Below are 23,256 nucleotides of genomic sequence, written 5' to 3' on the forward strand. Positions count from 1 at the left end.
ATTGAAAATATCTTAAATTTTATAAATTTTAATAACTGTAATACTCAAATACCTCTCAATTTATGTTGAAATGGACTGTAAATAACTTCTTCAGATCTTTTACACAGATGAATTATTTTGCTCTTAATACACTATGTAATATTTGAGATGAAAGAAACATATAAATTTAGTTGAAAAATGTTTATTTTAAATTTTTTGTTAATCATTTGCTGACTGCAAATTTAAAAAAATAAATTATTGTAAATAATTTTTACAATCTGTTAAAGATGTTTTTTAAACAGACTGTAACTTGCTTTTTTACAAATTTTGGTTCATTTCTGTTGATTATAATATTGCTCTATCTTCCTGTCAGTTATCCATTTTAGTCATGAGAAAACTGAGAAAAATTTGGCCATTGGCATTTACATTAAAAAATAAAATATATAAATATGTTGACGTTACAAAATGTCTTCATTTTCTGTCATTCACAACCACTTTTTATGTTGTGAATATTCAGATTTACCAGTAATATACATTTTTGTCTACTGTCCAATCTGTTTGCTTGCATAGTTTTTCTTTTCCATCTTCTTTGCCATTGCTCTTGATATATAATAACTGCACAGTAAGGATTTCTCAACTAACTGGTTGATAACTATCCACTAGGATATGGAAAGTTAAATTACTGATGGAAATTCTCAAATTACCAATTTTTTTCTTTAGTAGAGGGTACTGAGGAGATCTTTATGGATACCAATTTCTGTTAAAGATACTCAAATTTTTACCCATACAATAATTAATAGATTAATATGATAATAATAATGACTACAGTATTTACATTGACTTAACTAAATAGCAAATATAATATATCAAAAAAGATTGCACACAAAAACACAAATTACTACATATCCAAGACCCATACTACAAATACACATCTTGGATGATCATAGGGTGCATTTACTTTTTGCTAGCTTCCAAGCTCGCCCAGCTGACACCTAGTGCAGCCTGACGTCATACTAGCACGCTCGTAAAAGTATACACAGTAATAGACGCCGCCATCTTTGAACAAACTCCAAGCTCATTGTAAATTCTCCAAGCATGCCAAGTGGTCTAGGAATACTAACAATGATGTCACCAATGCGAAAAGTAAATGCCATACTCATTGGTAGCTAACAAAAAGTATACAGACTGAGCACACTAGAGGCGAGAACAGAGCTAAAAGTAAACGCATCCATAGAAAACAACACAAAATATACTGTGATCAAGCCATAATCATAGAAAAAAGCAATGCATCACAATAGATCAGATATCACAAAATCATATATATATATATCATGGATATCACTATTCCAAACACTTACAACATACCAAATACATACACTGAAAAAATTAGTAAATACTCTGAGCTCATTCATGAAATAAATTGTCTGTGGAGAATGGATAAGGTATTTATTTTGCTGGTAGTCCTTTGTTGTACAGACATCATGCCACATTCATTACACAAAGCTCTTGAAGCATTAGAGGTTCTTAACAGTACATACATCACATTTCAGAAAGCTGCCATATTAAACACATATCACATAGTCAAGAAATTCTTAAACACATACACACATACATACATACATACATACATACATACATACATACATACATGACTAACACGTAAAAAAAGGGGAAGAAAAGCATTTTCTGTAGTTATGTCTTGACTTCAGCCTGGCATAGCAGCCTGAGTAACTGGTGTAGGAAACACTATGAACACCATAACAATAATAAATAACAACAAAAAGAAAATGAATCTTTCAGAGTAACACAGAAAAACTTATAAAATTGATACTGATTTTTAAACCCTACTATCCACTTCATAAAAGAAACTCGTGTAACTCATGCAACAAGCATACTTATTTATTAGATTAGATTAAATTTATTCCACAGATCTGTAGTTTAAATGGTAACTTGTGCAACTGGCCTTTAGTGTTTAATTTCTAAAAATGATATTTTGTTTATTCTAGTGGTGGAATTTCCATTAAGCCCTCTTTACATATGGACTTAATGCGTGCTGACATGGGTGGTGCAGCTTGTATAATTGGAGCAGTTTATGCTGTTGCTAGTCTTAAGATTCCTATAAATATAGTTGGTATGTACTTTAAAACTAGTACTGTATATATTAAACTTATTAAATGATTAAGTACTAATAAAAATATCCTGAAAATAGGATTAATGCCACTTTGTGAAAATTTGCCGAGTGGTCACGCTAATAAACCTGGAGATGTAGTGACAGCAATGAATGGGAAAACAATTCAAGTAAATAAATTTTTATGATTTGTAAAATGTTTTATATTTTTTAACTTAATTTCTGTTTGCTTTAAAAACATTGACAAAAGAAATTCATTTAAATTTTTAATTTTTACATAATTTAATAAAAGATGGTAAAACTTTTAAAAGGAATTTTAAAATAATATAATATGATTACATATTTTAAATATTTGTTTCTTTTTATTACTAACACCTTATTAAATTGCATATTTATTAATGGTTAATTAATTTTATTATATTAAATTAATTATTAAATGAATTATTGCCTTTTATGGCATGTTATCTTTCATTGATAATTCTCAGTAAATAATCATAGTGATATTAGAGTAGCATTGTTATTATAAATACATAGAGATTTTAAAATAACTTTTCAGTTAATTACTATATACATATCATGCTAATATGACAGGTTAGATTTCAGACCTACCTTACAGCAGAATGCACCAATTTTTTTTTTCCTCTTGTCAGTGCATGTTAAAACCAAAAAAAGCAGTTATATTAAGTGAACAATAATGCTGAGCCTAAAAACACCATGCAAAAGTAAAAATAAGTTTATTAATTTTGTCATATCTCATTAAAAACATTCTTGTAGGTGGATAATACTGATGCAGAAGGACGTCTAATATTGGCAGATGCTCTATGTTATGCTCACACGTTTAATCCACAAATGATAATAGATCTTGCAACATTAACAGGTAATTTCACACATTTTAATAATTACATTAACTAGCTTTTTTAATCACTTTACATATATTAATGAGTTGTATGTAAGAATAAAACTTTAATTTTTATTTGTTTTCTGTGTAGTTTTAATTATGTATATTATCCTTAATTGTATAAATTACAACTGAAGCTTTCTTGCTTATTAAATTAGGAGCTATGGATGTTGCCCTTGGATCTGGAGCTACTGGTGTTTTTACAAATTCTACAAAAATGTGGGAAATTATTCATGAGGTAATTTGTATTCTAAAATTTTCTTATAATTAAAGCTTTCTTAAATAGATTAAGAAAGTTTAAAGTCTGAATATAGAAAATAATTGATACTTTGTTAATTTTGTAAATAGATGATCAGAATATCAGATTTTACTAGGCTGAATTTAAAGTTTTTAAAAAGCTGTTATTTTCCTGGCTGTTATATATAACAGAGGGAAAGAATGGCAATTGGTGAAAAAATGACCTCCCCAAAATTTTATATTTCTTGGACTCGGGACCTTGAGAAATGCAAAAAAATTTAGAGACTTTTTTCTGTATGTATGGATGTTAGTGTGTTGGGTACACCAGTTTGTTCACCCACTTTGAAACTTAATAACCCTTGTCTCTTATGTCAAAAATTTCTGAAATTTTTCAAAGATGTTTGTGTATTGGTTGGAGTGTTGCTATTAAATTTTGGTGGTTAAATGTTAGGGGGTTCATGCATCATATTACAAGTTGGGTTGGACTTAAACTCTTCATTAATTAATTAATTAATTATTTGTTATTAGCATTTACAATTTTATTATAAAAGTTGTCCATACCCTTAAAATTAAGCTTTTTGTCATTTTATAGTACTTAATTAATAATATAAGAAATTTTTTAATAGAATATCATAACAGGTCGTGCCACCACAATTTTAAATTTTGTTTGCCAGGAAAGTTAAGCAACTCACTTCTGGATTGTTTTTAATAATGAATTTATTTATTCTTGTAAACCTTAAAAAAATCCAATAAAATCTGATTTATTTGGTTAAAACTCGACTGCTTAAAGTTTTTGTATATTGATATAATTTTTTAAATGATGATTAATTTCGTATTAAAATCTTAAAAACTAACATTTTTTTATGAGTACCGTCAAACTCTGGTAGGAAAATATGACAGTTATTAAGAGTGATGTTTGAAATGTGGTATAAAAGTAGCAGAAATATATTAATTAAGTGTTCTCCCTTGCTGGAAAAATCTGAAAAGAAATGTCAAGGAGTTTTATATAATAGTCAGGGAAACTCATATTTATTGTCAAGTCAGGGAATTTGTTCATTTTTCTGGAAATTTACAAATACTAGATTTATAGTTCAAAACAAAGGAAATTTTTAAAGTTAAAAATGTTTTAAATTATGTATCTATGCATGTATCTGACACCGCTAACAATTTCATTTGAGGAATTCACACAAGACGTGAATGGTAAAAAGTTTTATTGTTCGACGTAAGAACAAATACATGGGAGCAAGAATATGTATACCTTTCCTCTTGTTGAGGAAGAAAAAGAGAGGGGTCGAGGTTCGCATGCTGTGTCGTCACAAAAAGTTCACCAATTAGAGGTGACTGGCTTTATCTATTATGTGAACAGCTCCAACCAGTGGACTGCTGCAATTGTTTTGTGTTTTTTATGTTGAATGCATGAACAAACAATATAGAGACTTGGTCAATGATATTGTTTTTTGTAAACATGAAATATGAAAATGAAACTTTATCAATTAAATTTAATGACAGCCATATTATACACAATTTTGAAATAATGCAATTTTAAAATGCAAATAATAATACACTGCATTGTATCAAATAAGACATGTCAAATTTATATTCAGAAAGAACACTATAATTCTGTTTATTTCTAAATTTTTTAGATAAAATATTATTATAAAAATTGCTGATAAAAGTATTAACTCTCTTGTAAGTATTATAACTTGTAAAAATCAGAATACATTTTTTACATGTTCATGCACGTGAAATGTGCATTCCATTTTTTGGAAAAAATTTTAACCTTGAATTTTTAGCCCTAAGAAATTTTTATAATTTAAAATAGCATCTCAAATATCTTTTTAGGAGTTAGATTTTATGTGAAATTATTTGTTTTTCACTTAATATAAAGCTCTGCTACTTGTTGATTTATAATACTAAAATAGTAAAAGTTTACCAGAAAATATGTCGGGGAAAATCTGGAAAAGTCAGGGAATTTAAGAGTTGGATAAAAGGGAGAAACTCTGTATTAGGTATCACATAAATAATAAATCTGCAAATATTTATTAACTTGATAGTTAATAACAATATATAATATAGGTGTACAGTACATGTGTTTATGCATATATATTTAGTATTTTTCATATACAGTATTTATTGATATACAAAGAATAAGAAACCAAATATACTAATAAATTTAAATGTTAACTGTAATTTTTAAAATTATGGCTGGTCTTAGAGACTTTTTAAAATAAAAATTTCATCTAAGCAGGACTGTTCCAAGTAATTTTGTCACTGATTATGAACTTACATTTCTATAAGCATTATGATACCTTTTTAGCATATCCCTCTATGTGGTCTATTTTTACATAGTTTTTAAATAACTTGGTTTATGTACTGTATGTACATCAGAGAATAGTGTCTGTTGATTTTGTTTCCTATGCTACCTTGCATTTACTATTTTACGTACAAATAATGTTAATGATACATGATGTTAGTATAAAAAAACCTGTGTTTCTTTTGTAAATTGCTTATTTGTTTGTTCCATTGAGGTTGTGTATCCTATCGAGCATTTCTCTACACAATACATATACTGCACTTCTTTATGCAGCATTTTTTGGAATGTGCAGTGGATAGTATCCACTGCACATTCCAGTCTGTGGATAGTATCCACAGAAAGAGAGATAATTGTATGTTCAAATTTGATGCCTGAGACAGTTGTCTGTCCACCTCATCTATTCATAAAGCCTTGTATTAGTTCTAAATTTTCATTCTAAAACAAACAGTATTTTGTGTTTTGAAGATAAATTACAGAAATTTTTTGTAATTAAGTTATATTAGTTTGCATTTAAGGAGAGTCTTGTCAGATTGCAAAGAAGTTAAAACTTCTATATTAAATTAGCAGAGGAAGTCACTTATAATATCACAAGTAACTTAATACTTGTACAAAAATGACATTTAATAAATTGCATCCATAGATATTGTGGTAGATATGTGATTATCAAAAATATAAGTAAGAAATTTTTAATTACTTTTATACATTCCCGAGTTTTAAATTACTATAAATATGTATGTAGAATATTCTAAAAATTTACTATTTATTAAGAGAACCTTAATTTTAAAATGAAATTTAACTTGAAAACATTTAACCACTATGAATTTACTCAACTTTTTAGATAATTGACTATTTGTTTAATAGTTTTGTAAATGTTATCACCAAATTTATTTTCATTCATTGCTACAGAACATTACAAAACATTAAAATTTAATAAATTTTTTTAGGCAGGGAAGTTCACCGGAGACAGAATGTGGAGAATGCCCCTTTTCCATCATTATAGTAAACAAGTGACCGAATGCCATTTGGCCGATCTCTGCAATATAGGAAAACACGGAAGATCTGGAGGATGCTGTACAGCAGCAGCCTTTTTATGGGTAATTTATTAAATGTAATCGATTTTAGCAGGATTACTTTTAATTAATTCTTTGTTATCTGAATAGGAATTTGTTACAATGCCCCAATGGATGCATTTAGATATTGCTGGTGTAATGGAAAACAAAGATGAATGCCAATATCTTTGTAAAGGTTTGGCAGGTAAGTACTAATGTCAAATATTTTATAATTGTATATGCATACATATAAACTGTAACAGTGCAAATATTTAGTTAAATCTCAAAATGTAACCACTTGCTACAGAATAATCTTTAAGTGCTCTAAATATATTCAAAATCCATTGCAATTTTTAACATGTTCAATGACAACCACAAAAGGTGAAGTTATAAAAGCTCTTGTATCAATAGATTAATTGGCAAACATAACACACTTTATTCTAATTTGATCATCCTGGAAATAATGTAAACAGTTTACTCCATAAGTGTGTATATTTTGAGATTTAATTTATTATTTATGGTGAATCTAAACCTTCTTTACGAGTTGCGCATAAATATTTTGGTCACAAGCAATAATTAATCAATCTCAAAATATTTCTTACAGGAAGACCAACTCGAACACTAGTGGAATTTATGTCCGCCTTAGCAAGACAGAGTTAATCATGCTTACTGGAATGATTTACTACATAAAAGCAGTTATTTTCAGTTAATTTTTGTATTGACTGTTTGTTTTGGGATTATACTTGGTGTGATGGCTGTAATGATCAATACAGAGATACTATTTGTATCAAAAAACTGATTAAACCAAAATGTGATAAAATATTTGTTTACATTTTGATTAAATCATATCATTTTTAAAAAACTTTCATCATAAGATTTCACTATTAATTTTAGTTTCATATTTTATTTATACAATAGTAATTAGTCCTCTTTGTAACGTCTTAAGTAATAATTCAATTTCTTCTACTATTGCAAATGTCTTCTAAAGATTCCCAAATCTGGATGAGTCCCATGAAATCTGATCTGCTTGATCTGCAGATCAGATTTTGTGGGAGATTTTTACTATTAGCAAAAAAAGTATTTAAAAACTAGTCTAAAAACCAGAACACTCTTGAGCAATAACTACTACAACACAGAAACATAGGACAGACTTACAGCAATATAGTACATATATCTTTAATCTCATTATAAGTTTCTCACTGCACAATAACTTTTTGGACTTTGTGTTAACATTATCTATTTCAGCAATTATTGGTGACAGCGATACACAGTAAACTATTCTTTAATTATTCGTTTCTATGAATAAAAATGGATAATTATTCAAAAGCCTTACTGTACAATAACAAATTGAATCTAGATGATTACATAAATGGAAGAAAGATTTACTTCATTTTCTTATTTTCAAGTATTGGATTGTGTTCAAGAATGAAATAGAATTAAACTGTTAAGTAAATGTAACTGATTACACAGCCAATTTTCTGTGAATCATATGAAGTTTGGTATATAACTAGTTATGTTTGCTTAGAAGGCTCAAATACTGCTTAATTATTGAAGATAGCATTGATTGATATTTATTACTTTAGCTATAAAAAGTATAGAAAATTCTTAGCTATGGTGTTAAACTTTGTGCAAATAGATATATACCATTTTGTATTGGGCTCACAAATTTAGTAATGTATTTTCAATGTATAAACCTTGAAATTATTTGAAACATTGAAACATTTCTCCTATTTTCAATGTATAAACATTGAAAATAGGAGAAAAAAAGTTCCAAATTACCTGTTTTTTACGAGAAATATTTATATATTGAAATAAAAAATATACAGTCGAACCTCCAATTACGGACATCTCTGCACAGCGGAAACTTTTCAGGAAGTTGAGTGTGCATTTTTTCTCAAATGAACTTTTGCTATTTTTTGTGTTTTTGTCAGTGGCCGTTCAGAGGTTTGCACTCGAAAAATAAGTAACAAACTGGTTGTTTATGTATGTAATTATTGTAAAATTCGGGTTTATTTGTCTCCACTGCTCAAATTGAACATGGTATATACTGTGTTGACAGCTAGTAACACGAATTTTTAATACAGTCGACTCCCCTATAACGCGGTAGATACGTTCTGTTCTTTATGAATCAATTTTGTACGAGTCCTTGCCAATCACAGCCCGACACGTGTGAAGTTTACGGACTACTGCTGTTTGAAAGGTTTTCTTCCATAAAATTAATTGATTCTAGACTAATTCGACTCAACATTTCCAAAATATGTATAATTTTTTGGGAATAATCCGTATAAACTATGCTATGAACAAAAAATTGTAGGATTACTTACCGAGTGTGCACCGTTCGACGTTGCCATTGCTCAAGCTTGTTTTCGTCGCGGAGCAGCGCACCAAACGGCGGGCGATTTCTGATAAGTTATTTTTCTGTGAAAACTTCGTTGAACTTTGGAGACATCATTAATATAAATAATTTTTATGGCCGTTGAATAAGAAATGTTTCTTTCACAAGAAATGTATAAAATTACAGTACTGTATTAGACTTACGGTACCTAATTTACATACCGTACAGATGATAGTAAACAACTTACTCGCCTAAACTCTTTGTAGCGTGGCACTGGACGGCGGAAAGTATATATATAATTATAATAAAGTTACAATAAATTAAGTTAATATATAATTATATATACAGTACCTAATTTATATATAATACTATACAGACGATAGTAAACTCAATTTACCCGCCTAAATTCTCCGTAGCGTGGCGCTGGACGGCGAAAAGTAGTTCGGCTGCCCGATGACGTTTTACCGTATAGGAGTTTTTTTTACCAGGTTTGTACTGATACCATCGCAATTTTTTCGCCATCTTATAGGAATCGTAATTATAGGAACCCGTGTTATAGGGGTCTACTTGTATCATTATTAATTTTTTCATGTTTTAAAGTGTTAGTTATACACTTGTAATGGGCAGAAATAGAATCTAGCATTAGTATGTATGCATCAAAAGGACTATTTCATATCTATCATGGGTATCTAATCTGAATTCGAATTCTTTGTGCTTCACTGTCGTGCCAGCCAGTATACCCGCTTTGGAAGCCACATAACGGTATACATAGCAGGTATAAATATGAATACATGCAATTGTTTATTATTTAAGGTATTTTTGAGAATTTACATGGAAGAAATTGAAAAACTTCAAATTCTAAATTAAGGGTATTTTTAAACTGTCCTGTGGGTATTGAGTAAACCTTTGTTATAGTTTCAACCAGGCCCACAATGGATATGACCGGGTTATGAGGGAGAGAGTCCGACATACTTTTGTATGAATAGTTAAACCCTGTCTTTGTTGATTCCAAAATTAAAGTTAACCTGTAAATCAGTCCAAAATCAGTAACCTGCTGAAAATAATCCATTCATTATTATTATTATTATTAAAAGACAAAGACATAGCAACAATTTACCACAAGTAAAATTTAGAATGGTGATTTTCTAGGTCACAGAAGAAGAATTTTGTCGATCCATCGAAGATTGCGGTAAAAGGGATGTGGATTCGAATCCGATCCCACATTGTGGATTGTTTACACAAGGCTTTTTAATTTATATATAAGGTGAATTATTTATGTAAAGATTTATTGTGGATAAATTTTACATCCTTACGTAATTAACTCCTGTCTAAAACGAACCAGACTATTGACATCAGAATCGATGGCGCATATATTTCCGTGTAATTTACAAAAATTCTCGATTTTTATGAGATTTTTGCCACAAAAATTACGTAGAAGAAGATATTTATTTGAGTGGAATATTTAATTTCGGAAAATTAAGGAGTGAACATTTTGTAATTCTCAAATCAATCATTTCGGACGTATGGAAGACGTGCATTTTGAACTCAAATAAAATTGTGTTTCACTAAAATAATTGCCCATTTTTTTAAAAAAATGTTCTTTATTAATACCACTTCAGCTATGTTTTATATAGAAATACAGTAAGATTTTTTCTATTGAAAGCTCAGTTTAACTGTAATATTATATGATGAATCAATATTGTGAGATGATGATGAATCGAGTGAGAGCAATTATTGGTGACAGCGATACACAGTAAACTATTCTTTAATTATTCGTTTCTATGAATAAAAATGGATAATTATTCAAAAGCCTTACTGTACAATAACAAATTGAATCTAGATGATTACATAAATGGAAGAAAGATTTACTTCATTTTCTTATTTTCAAGTATTGGATTGTGTTCAAGAATGAAATAGAATTAAACTGTTAAGTAAATGTAACTGATTACACAGCCAATTTTCTGTGAATCATATGAAGTTTGGTATATAACTAGTTATGTTTGCTTAGAAGGCTCAAATACTGCTTAATTATTGAAGATAGCATTGATTGATATTTATTACTTTAGCTATAAAAAGTATAGAAAATTCTTAGCTATGGTGTTAAACTTTGTGCAAATAGATATATACCATTTTGTATTGGGCTCACAAATTTAGTAATGTATTTTCAATGTATAAACCTTGAAATTATTTGAAACATTGAAACATTTCTCCTATTTTCAATGTATAAACATTGAAAATAGGAGAAAAAAAGTTCCAAATTACCTGTTTTTTACGAGAAATATTTATATATTGAAATAAAAAATATACAGTCGAACCTCCAATTACGGACATCTCTGCACAGCGGAAACTTTTCAGGAAGTTGAGTGTGCATTTTTTCTCAAATGAACTTTTGCTATTTTTTGTGTTTTTGTCAGTGGCCGTTCAGAGGTTTGCACTCGAAAAATAAGTAACAAACTGGTTGTTTATGTATGTAATTATTGTAAAATTCGGGTTTATTTGTCTCCACTGCTCAAATTGAACATGGTATATACTGTGTTGACAGCTAGTAACACGAATTTTTAATACAGTCGACTCCCCTATAACGCGGTAGATACGTTCTGTTCTTTATGAATCAATTTTGTACGAGTCCTTGCCAATCACAGCCCGACACGTGTNTCTGGTTCTATCGCTGAAGTAACCGAGATTCAGCATGAGTTCTATAATAATAACTGTTTTATAATTATTTTTATTCGATAATTGTTTTCGTTTATTCATTTACTAATTGAGAATTGAAAGACAATTACTTACACTTAGCGTTTTTATTTCCGTTGCTTAACAATTCTTGCATTGTTAGCAAGTGACTAATAAAAAAAAAAGTAAAAATTTTACTATTTATTTTTTGTAAAATGCTGCTGTAAAACCTGTAAACAGCGGCCACCGACGGAAACGTAAAAATTGGCCATTGTAGGGAGTGGACGTTCTTTGCAGGTTATTTTCTTATCTTTGTTCAACGTTCCTAGAAAAACTGGTCGCCATTGAGAGGTGGCTGCTGTTGGAGGTTCGACTGTTTTATCACAGCCAAAGTTCACTCCTTCAACTTTTTCCTCCATCATCTTCATCATCACCCTTTCTCTCCTCCTCACAATATACCAAGACATTAATCTTTTATCTTTATTTATTAAAAACGTATGGTAAATATATTTAAATGCATTAATTCTGCTTTATACACAGCTAAAAACTCAACTGTTATACCAAAATTTTTGTGTATATATGTTTAAAATGCTCTTGACTTCGTGACACCCATTGCTGTTTTCTATGGTGTGACCGAAAAATCTATATTATATAACTATAGCGAAATCCCTTTACGTTAATTTAGTTAGGTACTGTACGTATTACATTTCAATAATTTTAAAAATTATTATAATTTAATAACAGTTTTCTACAGCATCTTGTTGAATTAGTTAATTATTATTATTATCATTACTGAAAAGGGTTTGCATTTCTTCATATGAATATGGTAATTTAAATCAATTTCATTCATATTTAATTAAAAATGAATAAAATAATTCACCCGAAAAAACAGTGATTTAAAATAATTATTAAAGTTTTAAAGATAATTTTACAAATTCAAGTATCGGTATTATCCCGATTCAATACGAAATAACTTTAAATGTGTGCCAAATACTAGTTACTCGCAATGGTGCGTCATTCTATAGGGCATTCAATTGTAGAGTTCTCAAATGAATTTCTATAGATTTGCCCTCCCTATATTAGCGACTGACAAGCTGCTGTGTGTGCTTATCGGTTAGTCCTTGTGTCAAGATCAAATAACTTCACAACCGAAAAGTAACAGCTATAAATAATCAGTTTAATTCTTTACATTATTTGTTTCGCAAGCACGATAAAGTGCAGATCTTTAAATTATGTTCCAAATTATTCATTTATTTGAGGCCTTCAAACTTGGATTCGTAAAGCGCTACCGTAAGGTATTTGTTTTATCACCAGTTCTGTAGTGTTTCCCCAACAAAGCTTTGTTTACCCATTATCAAATGACATAATCAACAACCTATTAATTTACTTGATCGAGATGCTAAACGACAAGATAATAAAACCGTAAAACTAGAAAACACGAGAGCCGAAAATAATTGAAACACGAGAACACCCCTATTATGTCGATCGCACAATTTAACGTCTTAAATAAATAATGCGATCAGAAAGACTTGTTACTCGAATAATTAAATGTCAATATAATATCAATTAGGAAAAATAAAATCCTCAATATAACAATTAAGACACTCGTCACGTTACTAAGTAGTCTTACGTATGTTTTAAAGAGGGATGTAATTAACTAATTATACCCGTACGTAAACTAACTCATTCCGATTTGCTTGAAGTTCCTTGGCCAAAAGTCCAGAAAATCTGCATTTGCTGGACTTTTGACCGAGGATCTTCGGGACAATTAACAAAGACAGTGTTAGAGAGAATGGGAGAGGAAGATCCAAGAAGAGATGAGGGATAACACGAAAGGAACTGATCTGAGGAATGAGCATGACTAGGAAAGATGGAGAGAAATGGTTCGTCAGCAGCAACCCACTAAAATGAAGATACCACAAGAAAAAATATGGAATAATAATCTAATTAATACATTAGAGGGTTAAATATATACAGTATGTACTGTATTTACATATATATTATATGTAATACATTTGAAGCTTTGTTAAAAAATATTTAATATTCTTTTAATTTTTGATTGTAGGTGATAAGGTGTTAAGTAAACAAACTGATAGCATATTTCATAAACTATTTGTTTGATTAATTAGTTGCTTGTCACTTTAGAAATGCCCATTAATCTATATGAAATTTATTCGAATGAGAATTTGTGAAAGTTAATATTGTTAAAAAAAGCATAAATTATTAAATACTAGTATATTTATAAGATTAAAATAAGATTTATATATTCAATATTACAAGAACTGAATACATAAGAATTATTTTAGAAAAATTTCTCACCGGATTTTAATGGATTTAACAGATGACCCCATTAAAATCCGGTGGGAAATTTGAAATTTTAGAAATAAAATCATACTCTATAAAAAATGGAAGTCGTTCGCAATACTTCTTTCGAGTGTTTTATATTTGGATGACAATGATCTTTTTCTCGAAAAATCCAGACAAACGCCTCTATTTCGGATGATATCAGCGTAAAAATCACAAAGAAAAAAAGGAAAGTACATAGCCTGAAATGACACAAAAATAAAACTTTAGCTTTCAGAAGAGATCATTAAAACAGGAATTCGCGAAAAAGAAATTTCTTAAACGTTTATCCTAATGGAGACACGTTTGTCAACTGCTAATTACGTTAAATGTATGAGCGATTAGAAAGTAGTTAAGAAGGTCGAACGTGTATCGTTTTCTCCATTACAATTTGTTGCTATTATTTATTTTCACAGCAAAGAGAAATCGAATACAAAGTGCAAACTGCTTATAAAATTGAGAACACGTTCTATAGTTTTTCAGTAATATATTTCATAAAGCAGAAGTCAATGGCGCGTTATAAACTTCGCGAGGCCCAGCCGAATTTGAATTAGGGGGCTCCACGTACAATGTTGACTTTAGACATTTTACTTCGGCGGCATTTTTGAAGGAATATTTTCTAATAAAAGATTGGTTTGGGCCCTACTAACGGGCAATTGCCCTGTTTGTCCACAGTATAACGCGCTACTGGATGAATTACATGAAATACATTGCCCAACGTCGTACTAATTTTGTATTGTTTAGAGCTCTGTTTTACATTCTACGGTATGACTCTCATATCGTAGAATGTAAAACAGAGCTGTAAACAATACAAAAAGCTAATATCCATGTTGTAAAATTAGGATTAACTTTACAACATGGACATTATTTGTGTTTATTTACTCGTATATTCTATTTACAGCTTATGAAACATTATTTATAGATTTTACCCTGTGTATATATACACCCGTATACAGGGGAAACTCTATATAATAAAATTTACTATTCGCTGGTGGATTTAATGAATATTTTTTAGATGGAGCGCGAAATTACATTGCGTTAAAGTAGTTTAATGTTTGAAACTAATACAACATATTAGTTATGTTGTTAAACAGGTATTAGTTATTATTATTTACTGTACGTCTCATGCGTTGGAGCGAGAAAATCGTGATCAAATTAAATTTATTTACTTTTGTTTCTTTTTATGATATTCAATCATAAAAACAAAAACATTTATTCTCATTTATAATGTAGGAATATAAATATGAAATTCATTAAGGCATTCTCTACTTAGTTTTTTAGAAATAATTATTCGAAATCGTGTAGAAATTATTAAATTCCATAAAAAAGTTGTCTTTGAAAAATAATTATATTAGTTTAATTGCGTTATTTTTATAGTAAATGTTATTTTTTTCCCCGATGATAACTCAAAAATATTACATAATTTTTATTACCGTGAGTCACTGGTGTTACATAAGTATTTCTAAAAATTGTTTATACTAATTTCTGAAAGTATTTTCCGTTCAATTTGCAGATATTAACTTGTCAGCGATGTTATAAGACTTTAAACAATCATTATTATGTAATTCGCATTACTAGATAATTGAATATTTCAATTATTCTGCTGCAATATGTCGATTCTTTGTGGCACTCGTGCATGTTGTAAGCATCTTCAACAAGCGACCGTAATGGTATTTCACTAAAAATATGTAAATTAATAAATAAATAAGATTTATTTATTAAATTTAAACCAATTCAAACCAATCTTTTATATCCCCTAATTCAAATTCGCCTGGGTCACCTTGAAGTTATAATGCACCACTAACGTACATCAGTCTTATATATAATGTATGTGTATCTTGTGTATGTATGTATATATGTGTACAGTACATGTATATAGTTTAGGACTTTATATTTTTATGTGTATCATTTAATCGAAGAGAAGGGCCTGTTATATGTAACAGTATAGTACGGCGAGTCTAAATCCAATCCTTCCTACAGGTCCTTCTCCTCTTCTTCTCCACTAAATGCTATATATAAAAATGTGAGGTCCTAAGCTATAGATTCATAACGCGAGGCCCCAAGCTGCATGTTGTTTACATGTGCCTGAATTCGTTTCATATTATTTTATATAAAATAATAGGAAACGAATATGCCTATATACCTTATCTTATCAAATTATATATATAAGACTTATACAGAGCTGTAATATAATTATGTGTATGGTATATAATTATATTAAGCATCTACACTATATCATAGCTATATTAAGTTAGGGAGGCCCTTTATTAATTATAATATATATATAGCTTGGTGAAATGCAAGAGAAACTATAATATAAATATGTACAGTTCAGTATATACATGCCTAGAGAGATAACAAGTTCAGAGGGTTTTTTTAGCCTGGGCCCCAGATACAGAGATGCCCAAAATTTAATCTATTATATAAAAACATGACATAAAATAAAATCTCTTTGGATGAGTGATGAACAAAATCAGTTATGCTTAATTGATTTTATTCGTTTATTTTTAAAGCTTTTGAAGAGAGATGAGGTTAAGGCCCCCCGAGAGAATGGAGAGTTATCGGTGTAAAGACTGTTTTGGGTCCCCTTTCGAAGACACTAATTATACAAATAATGATATTAAAGTAGAAAAATAATCTAATATAAATGTTAGCCATGGCCAAAGTTATTATTTGAGGAAAAAAATAATCAGAAAACGAATAATTTTTTAATCTTTTTCCCTCTGATAGGCCCCAGCACCTCCCTCTAGTAGGGCCTGGATGAGTCCCTATATTTGTGATTCTGGATACCATTTCCTCTCTAAAATACTGTATATACATATAACTTATATAATTACATATTTTTTCTAACACTTGCTTATTTATAGGAAAATTATACAATGTAAGACTTAATAATATCTTCCTTTTTATTATAAAAAAAATAATTTGTATATAATTGATATACAAATATCAATATAATAAGTTTATATATATATATATATATATACAAAAATATATATAATTGTTTTATATTCAAAATTTTTTTTTCCTTCTATTTCTGGTGTTGATTTGGGTTGAAAGGTGGACAGAACTGTTTAATGGTTTTAAATAATCGTTTATGGTATTTAGAACAGTGTAAGGTGCTGCTTTACACACATCTCATTATGTAATTTTAGGAATCACTTTTTCTATCTGCCATCTGATACGCTTCGCCGATAAACTAGTATTCAAAATTGATACCGCAAAAATAGATATAAAATGGCTTATTAAAAAAAAATCAATTTGGTTAGTTAAAATCTTCACACACCCCTCTCAACATTAATTAATCTATATAAAATTAGAACATAAAAATATCATAGTTTTTTTATGTAATAAAACAAAGAAAAAGTTTAAAAATTTAGTTTAACACACTTAAAATATTAATTAATAATTTTTTGATAAGTTTATTTCACTTTTTAATTGTCTACATGAAGATTTTAATTGTTATTCTTTACTCTTAATTAATATATAATATTATAATATTAATTAATTAATGCTACTGTCCTTCCAATGACCTCAAACTTTATAATTTAATAGATGTTGTGTAATCAAAATCCTTTCAACTAAATGATTGTTATAAACTTTTACATTATTCAGTGATCTGGTGCATTCAACATATTATAATTAGGTTAATATTTATATTTTATTCATCATTTAATATATATAATGATTATAACAGAGGGCAGAATTATATCTTCAAGATAAAAATTGACCATAATTTCATTTTATTATGTATACAAATCAAAGTAAAATCAAGTTTTTTATTTTCATTTAATTAAAATGGTCATTTATTCATATGTTTAATAAATATTAGCTTAAGATGATTTTTTAAAATTAAAAACAAAGTTCAAAGGTTATTTAGAAAGTGTTTTTAAGTTTAATTAATTGTAAATATTGTTGGATAATTCTCACATATGAGAGTAAAGTTGTAAAGTTACATCAGTAAAGGGGAAAAAAATTACTTTATGTTACTTGAAAATCAAATTTAGAAAAAATTAGGTTAATTTTCATAAAATTAGGATATAAAAGTCTATTATTTTTATAAAAATTTATAGTTTAAAAAAACACAGAAAAAAACTTAATTGAATTTTTAAATTATTTACTATAAAAATAGCATTAGAAGTTGAAATTATTCCTTTTAATAAATATAAAATTTATTTAATTTTTTTCTCTTAATTTTCCTATTATTTTTAGAACTTTATAATTTTTTAAAATGATATTTATCAATAATAATAATATAACCTTGGCAGTAATACTGTATATTAACTATAAACACTGTAGAGACTGAAAATTTATTTATTTATAAATTCAAATATTGTTAAAAAATATTGTTTAAAAGAGACTGATACTTATATATGTAGAAGATTAAACTAGTATAAAAGAAATAGGCAAAATTAACCTGTTTAAGGTAGATATAATACATTGATATAATATTTGTATTGGTATAAAATATTTTCTAGAATTTATATCCAATTATCTAACATTATATCAATAAAAATAGAAAAAAAAAATTATATTTATGTATATGACGTTGGGAAAATCAGAAAGTAATATAGTTAAACGTTAGGAATTCCTCAATAAACGTTGTCGAATTAAGGCAAATAGGACATGACTTATTATGTTATATCATAAAGCGTAACAATTTAAAGGTCGTCAATGATGTTTGATAATAGTTTATATATTTTTGTATCAACTTTATTTAGAAAAATAAGTTAAAACATATATATGTAAATATATAAAGTATTTATTTTTATATAAACAGAGTATATATATATATGTTTATATGTATGTATAGGTGTTTATAAATGCATATAAAATTTAATTTGTTTACATAAGAAGAAATAAATAGTTTTTATCTAGTAGAGACTATTATATTTTTACTTTAAATGTATAAAATTTAACATAAAATGGGTCAAGTGAGATGTTTATATATATATGTATATAATTAAATTTTATATGTATATTAAATAAATGTAGAATGTTTAATTATATTGTTAATTAGGTATATATTATAGTTTATTTATCTTATTTATACATACACATTGTATAGATTTTGATAAATATTTTATAAAAATTATTTTTAAAAAAAAATCAATGAATTTAAATTTCAATATTGCATAAGGAATGAGCAATTTGTATTTTTATCAAACAGTAATCTATGTTGCAATGTTTAATGAGAATAAGAAAAAAGAAATTTTTTTTTTAATGTTTCATAAATAATTGCTATTTGATAATAGAGAAATTCAAGTAAAGTATTTAATAATTGAAGATTATTAAATATTTAAAACTTTATTTTTATTAGGAATTTCATTATAAAATATAAATGTATTTTTTTTTCTTTTTTTAAATATAAAAATTAAGGATTAAAATTTAAACTTGATCCATTCAGCTAAAATTCCTAAAGATTTCATATAAAAATAAATCTAATTGGATATTAAGGATCTTCCAGATGTGTTTTCAATTAAAATATATATATATTTATGTAATAATATTTGAATTTAAACTGTAAATACAGTAATTTATTTACATGTAAAGACTTTCAATTGGAGTATTAAGGAAGTGAATCTACTCTTTTATTGTCATTGAAGCATATTAAGAGAAAAATATCCAGTTTTCTTCTTGTACGAAATCTAATTACTTTACTTCTCTTCGTTAAGAGTTAAAAATTAGAAAATGACATCTCTAAATGGTTTAGAATACAAAAGAAAAAGCGAGTAGAAAAACATTGGATAAAAATTGCCAAGTTAGAAAAAATGATAATAGTTTAATTGAACAAGTTTTGTCTTCGCTGTTGTGAGAAATGAATGGAGATAAACTTGTTTTTGGCTTGTGTTTCTCACAATTTTCTCATTTAAATATTGCTTTTTTATCTCACATTTTAAAGTAAGAAAACAATGGAATATGTGAGAATTGTTAGAAACTTCATAAACAATGTTTTAAATAATAATAAAAAAAATATTATTTTTTTAAACAATTTAAACTATTATTTTATATTAGTTGATTGAAATAATTTTATTAAAAATAATATCGTGAACTTATTATGCTTCATCAACAATACCATTAGGTGAAAGGCACTTTGTACCCTAATTACTATGATAATAGACAGACAAAATTATCTCTAATATATTTATAAATTTTTCTAAACATATCTCTAGGGTAATTTTTGAGTGAAAATGGTTCTTTTGTGAATTAAGTATTTTATGTTCTGCTTGGGAGACTTTCGGAACAGGCAGAGCGGGTGACGTCAAAAGGCAACACACCCAATCTCGAGTAGAGTCAAGCAGGCATAAAATCATCGGCCCAGAAACGTTAAGTTTTCGTCCCTTGGGGGATAGAACGTATTTTAGATTCGGTGTCACGTGACCGGCGATGAAGGGTATTTAAAGTGAGCGAAAATTGAATGGATCACATTCGCTTTCCCTTCTATCTATCTGGTTCTATCGCTGAAGTAACCGAGATTCAGCATGAAATATTCTTGGGTAAGAGATTCTTCTGATCGGAAACTGTACACGTATGAATTACTTTGATCTTGTTTCATGTTACGTTTTTCGTTCTAGGGTGTGCTAGGATTATTTGTCCTGGCTTTTTGCTGCTGTTCTCTGGCTAAAGAAGAAAAGGATGAAGCGACCGATCTGGTAGCTGCAGCTTCGCACCATCACGGTCACGATTACCATCATCACGAAGGACATTGGAAGAAAGGACACGACGAACACGGCGATCACGGACACGGCCATAAACACGGACACGGTGATTGGGGACATTGGGATAAACACGGAGGACATCACCACCACGACAAAGAAGGTCATCATTGGGATAAATTTGGCAAACATCACGAAGGTCATCACCACGACGGACACGATCACCACGGCGGTCACGGACATCACGCTTGGGGAGGACACGGACACCACGGTCACAAAAGCGGCGGACATCACTTCCACGATAAGGGACACAAAAATCACGGATTCAAGAATTCTTACCACAAAGAAGAACACGGAGATCACAAATCGTACCACGACATTGCCGGACACGGAGATTACCACAAGAATCACCACGACGAAGATCACTGGCACAAACATCACGGTGGAAAATACCACAAGCACCATCACGGAAAAGATTATCACGGAGATCACGAACACGGAGACAAATACCACAAACACGGCCACGGAGGCCATCATAATCATCACGGTGGAGACTACAAGAAGGGCGGCCATCATTTCGACAAGCACTGGGGACACAAACACGGAGGTGGACATCATCATCACGATCATCACGAACACGGAGGACACGGTCATCATCACGGAGACGGAGGACATCACGGAGGACATCACGGAGGACATCACGGATGGTGAACAGTTTGTGTCTGAGAATGTCATGAAGTGTGCTCAAGACAGATCACTAAGTCACATTATTGGTTTTGATGAATGGTTATTAGATGCTGCTCGCTTTAATGTATATTTTTCGACTTTTCTATCGCTTAACGACGTGGATAAAAACAAGAGACACTTTTTATTTGTTTCCATTTTTTTCTATATTTTTTTATCAGGACGGGATTAACTGATATTGGTAGGTTATTTACCTGTAACAAAACAATGAAATATGTACAAATTACACGAGCCAAATATGGTTAATTATTATTTACAATAATAAAGATTATATTTTCTAAATAATGTTTAGTTGATTTACTTTAATAGTATATTTATTTAATTTATAAAGACACCGATAACAAATGGTGCATTCATAAATCATTTAAGACAAAGTTAAATTTTAGAAAAATGCCCTTTAATAATACATTTATCCGATATTTCATGGTTGGAACAAGGAAAATTTTTCATTTTCCTTTGTTAACTCGTGCGAAAACGGAAATTATCTTTAACTTAATTTGGATAAACTTTTTAGTATTATTAATAAAAAATATATTTGTACGAATTTTTTCTGCATGCCAAGAAGTAACTGGTTCGATTTTATAGTTTAAATTTGTATTTGAGCTCCATCGTATTTGCTACGTCATTAAAAAAGACACCACTTTCCTTTAGTTTATTAATTATATAACACAGAAAAACACGTGGCTTTCTATATTACGTAAGACTTAAGTGTATAACTATATTTAAACAAGAAAATATCATTTTATTAAGTAAATAAATTGATATTCCAAGCTACAACATAATTTTTTTCATGATAAAATATAATTAATTGCTTAAAATTCAATATATATAAATAGGCACGTGTTCGTTTATGAGGGGGAATTCTATAGATCATTAACTGTCACGTGGTAAGGACAGATGTTTAAGTCTCTGACATACATTTTTTAAAATTCTTATTCATTTAATTACTAATCTGCATAATTATCATTAAATATTGCTTCTGAATTAAGAATATTACGTAGTTATTTCGGTTAACGAAGTTTTATTCGAACATTCTTTCACGCGCTCGCCATTTTCCGTTCTGTCACTACCAAGTTCGGGTTCGACTACTTAATTCTTTTAAATTAATTATATATTATTGCTGATATTTTAATGCATGGTTATATTTTTTCTGGTTTCTCTAATAAAGTGTTATTAAAATATAATTTTTGCTCTGAACAAATTAAGTCATTCAAACAAATATTACTTGATTAAAACTAAAATGTTCTCTGTGTATTTAGAATTATAAAGGGAGTGTTATAATGATTTATATATAGAATATTTTTAATTTCACTTCTGTGTGTTTGTGTTGGTGAATTAACACATCTGGAGGTGGAAAATGTTTTAATTATGCATTATAGTGAGTCCGAATTCGAGTTCCGGTTTGCCACAGATATTTTCATGTATGGTTGATCCGGATACGCCCTGCCTTGATATAGATGCCCTGATATGGCCCACAATGATAATAGGTCTGGTCGAATCCATAACGGATCTAAATAAATTCCCTTAATACTCTCAGAGCAGAAGTCGAATAAATGGTTGAGGGAAATTTGAGGTGAAAATTCTCCGCTCTGTTGTATCCGGGATTCAATTTGGACGAGTCGAAAACAGGAATTTTTCGGGAGGTGGTCCGTCCAGATATATGTCGAGCCATGTCCCTCACTACCCTGCAACTCCATTGTGGTCCTAGCTGAATCTGCAATCAATAGAAATAGTTAAAACAATACTCCTGGAGATCAAGGGCCAAATAATTTTAACACCTCTTGAATGTCCTATTTAATATTTTAAATAATAAATTTGCGACTTGGTATCGGTATCTTACAAGTCTGAAGCCAGCATTTAATTTGCTTACAGGGTAATCGGTCATAGATTTTATACTCCTTCT

At 28.9% G+C, this 23,256-nt stretch overlaps 2 protein-coding genes across 5 annotated transcripts in view; both read left to right on the forward strand.

Annotated features, from left to right (window-relative positions):
* The window catches only part of LOC111632884 (cytosol aminopeptidase-like), a 36,050-nt gene extending 28,625 nt beyond the window's left edge, over window positions 1-7,425 (forward strand). For all 3 annotated transcript variants that reach the window (XM_023377410.1, XM_023377408.1, XM_023377409.1), the window contains exons 9-15: window positions 1,986-2,110; window positions 2,189-2,277; window positions 2,882-2,984; window positions 3,164-3,243; window positions 6,501-6,650; window positions 6,717-6,810; window positions 7,210-7,425. In XM_023377410.1, the coding sequence (XP_023233178.1) occupies window positions 1,986-2,110; window positions 2,189-2,277; window positions 2,882-2,984; window positions 3,164-3,243; window positions 6,501-6,650; window positions 6,717-6,810; window positions 7,210-7,265 (697 nt within the window). In that variant the 3' untranslated portion in view covers window positions 7,266-7,425. The remainder of the gene's footprint in view (window positions 1-1,985; window positions 2,111-2,188; window positions 2,278-2,881; window positions 2,985-3,163; window positions 3,244-6,500; window positions 6,651-6,716; window positions 6,811-7,209) is intronic.
* Window positions 7,426-19,966: 12,541 nt separating this feature from the next.
* On the forward strand, window positions 19,967-21,614 carry LOC111632896 (histidine-rich glycoprotein-like). Of its 2 annotated transcripts, XM_023377422.1 has the most exons (3): window positions 19,967-20,035; window positions 20,127-20,450; window positions 20,529-21,614. In XM_023377422.1, exons 2-3 carry the CDS (start codon window positions 20,436-20,438, stop codon window positions 21,318-21,320), a joined length of 807 nt encoding a protein of 268 aa, XP_023233190.1. In that variant the 5' UTR covers window positions 19,967-20,035; window positions 20,127-20,435; the 3' UTR covers window positions 21,321-21,614. The 2 variants fall into 2 exon arrangements, with proteins under 2 accessions (XP_023233190.1, XP_023233189.1); XM_023377421.1 differs by having other exon boundaries at window positions 19,980-20,450.
* The last annotated feature ends 1,642 nt before the right edge of the window (window positions 21,615-23,256 follow it).

The sequence above is a fragment of the Centruroides sculpturatus genome, unplaced genomic scaffold (genome assembly GCF_000671375.1).
Source record: "Centruroides sculpturatus isolate CEXI.00-Female unplaced genomic scaffold, Cexi_2.0 scaffold808, whole genome shotgun sequence".
Taxonomy (NCBI): Eukaryota; Metazoa; Arthropoda; class Arachnida; order Scorpiones; family Buthidae; genus Centruroides; species Centruroides sculpturatus.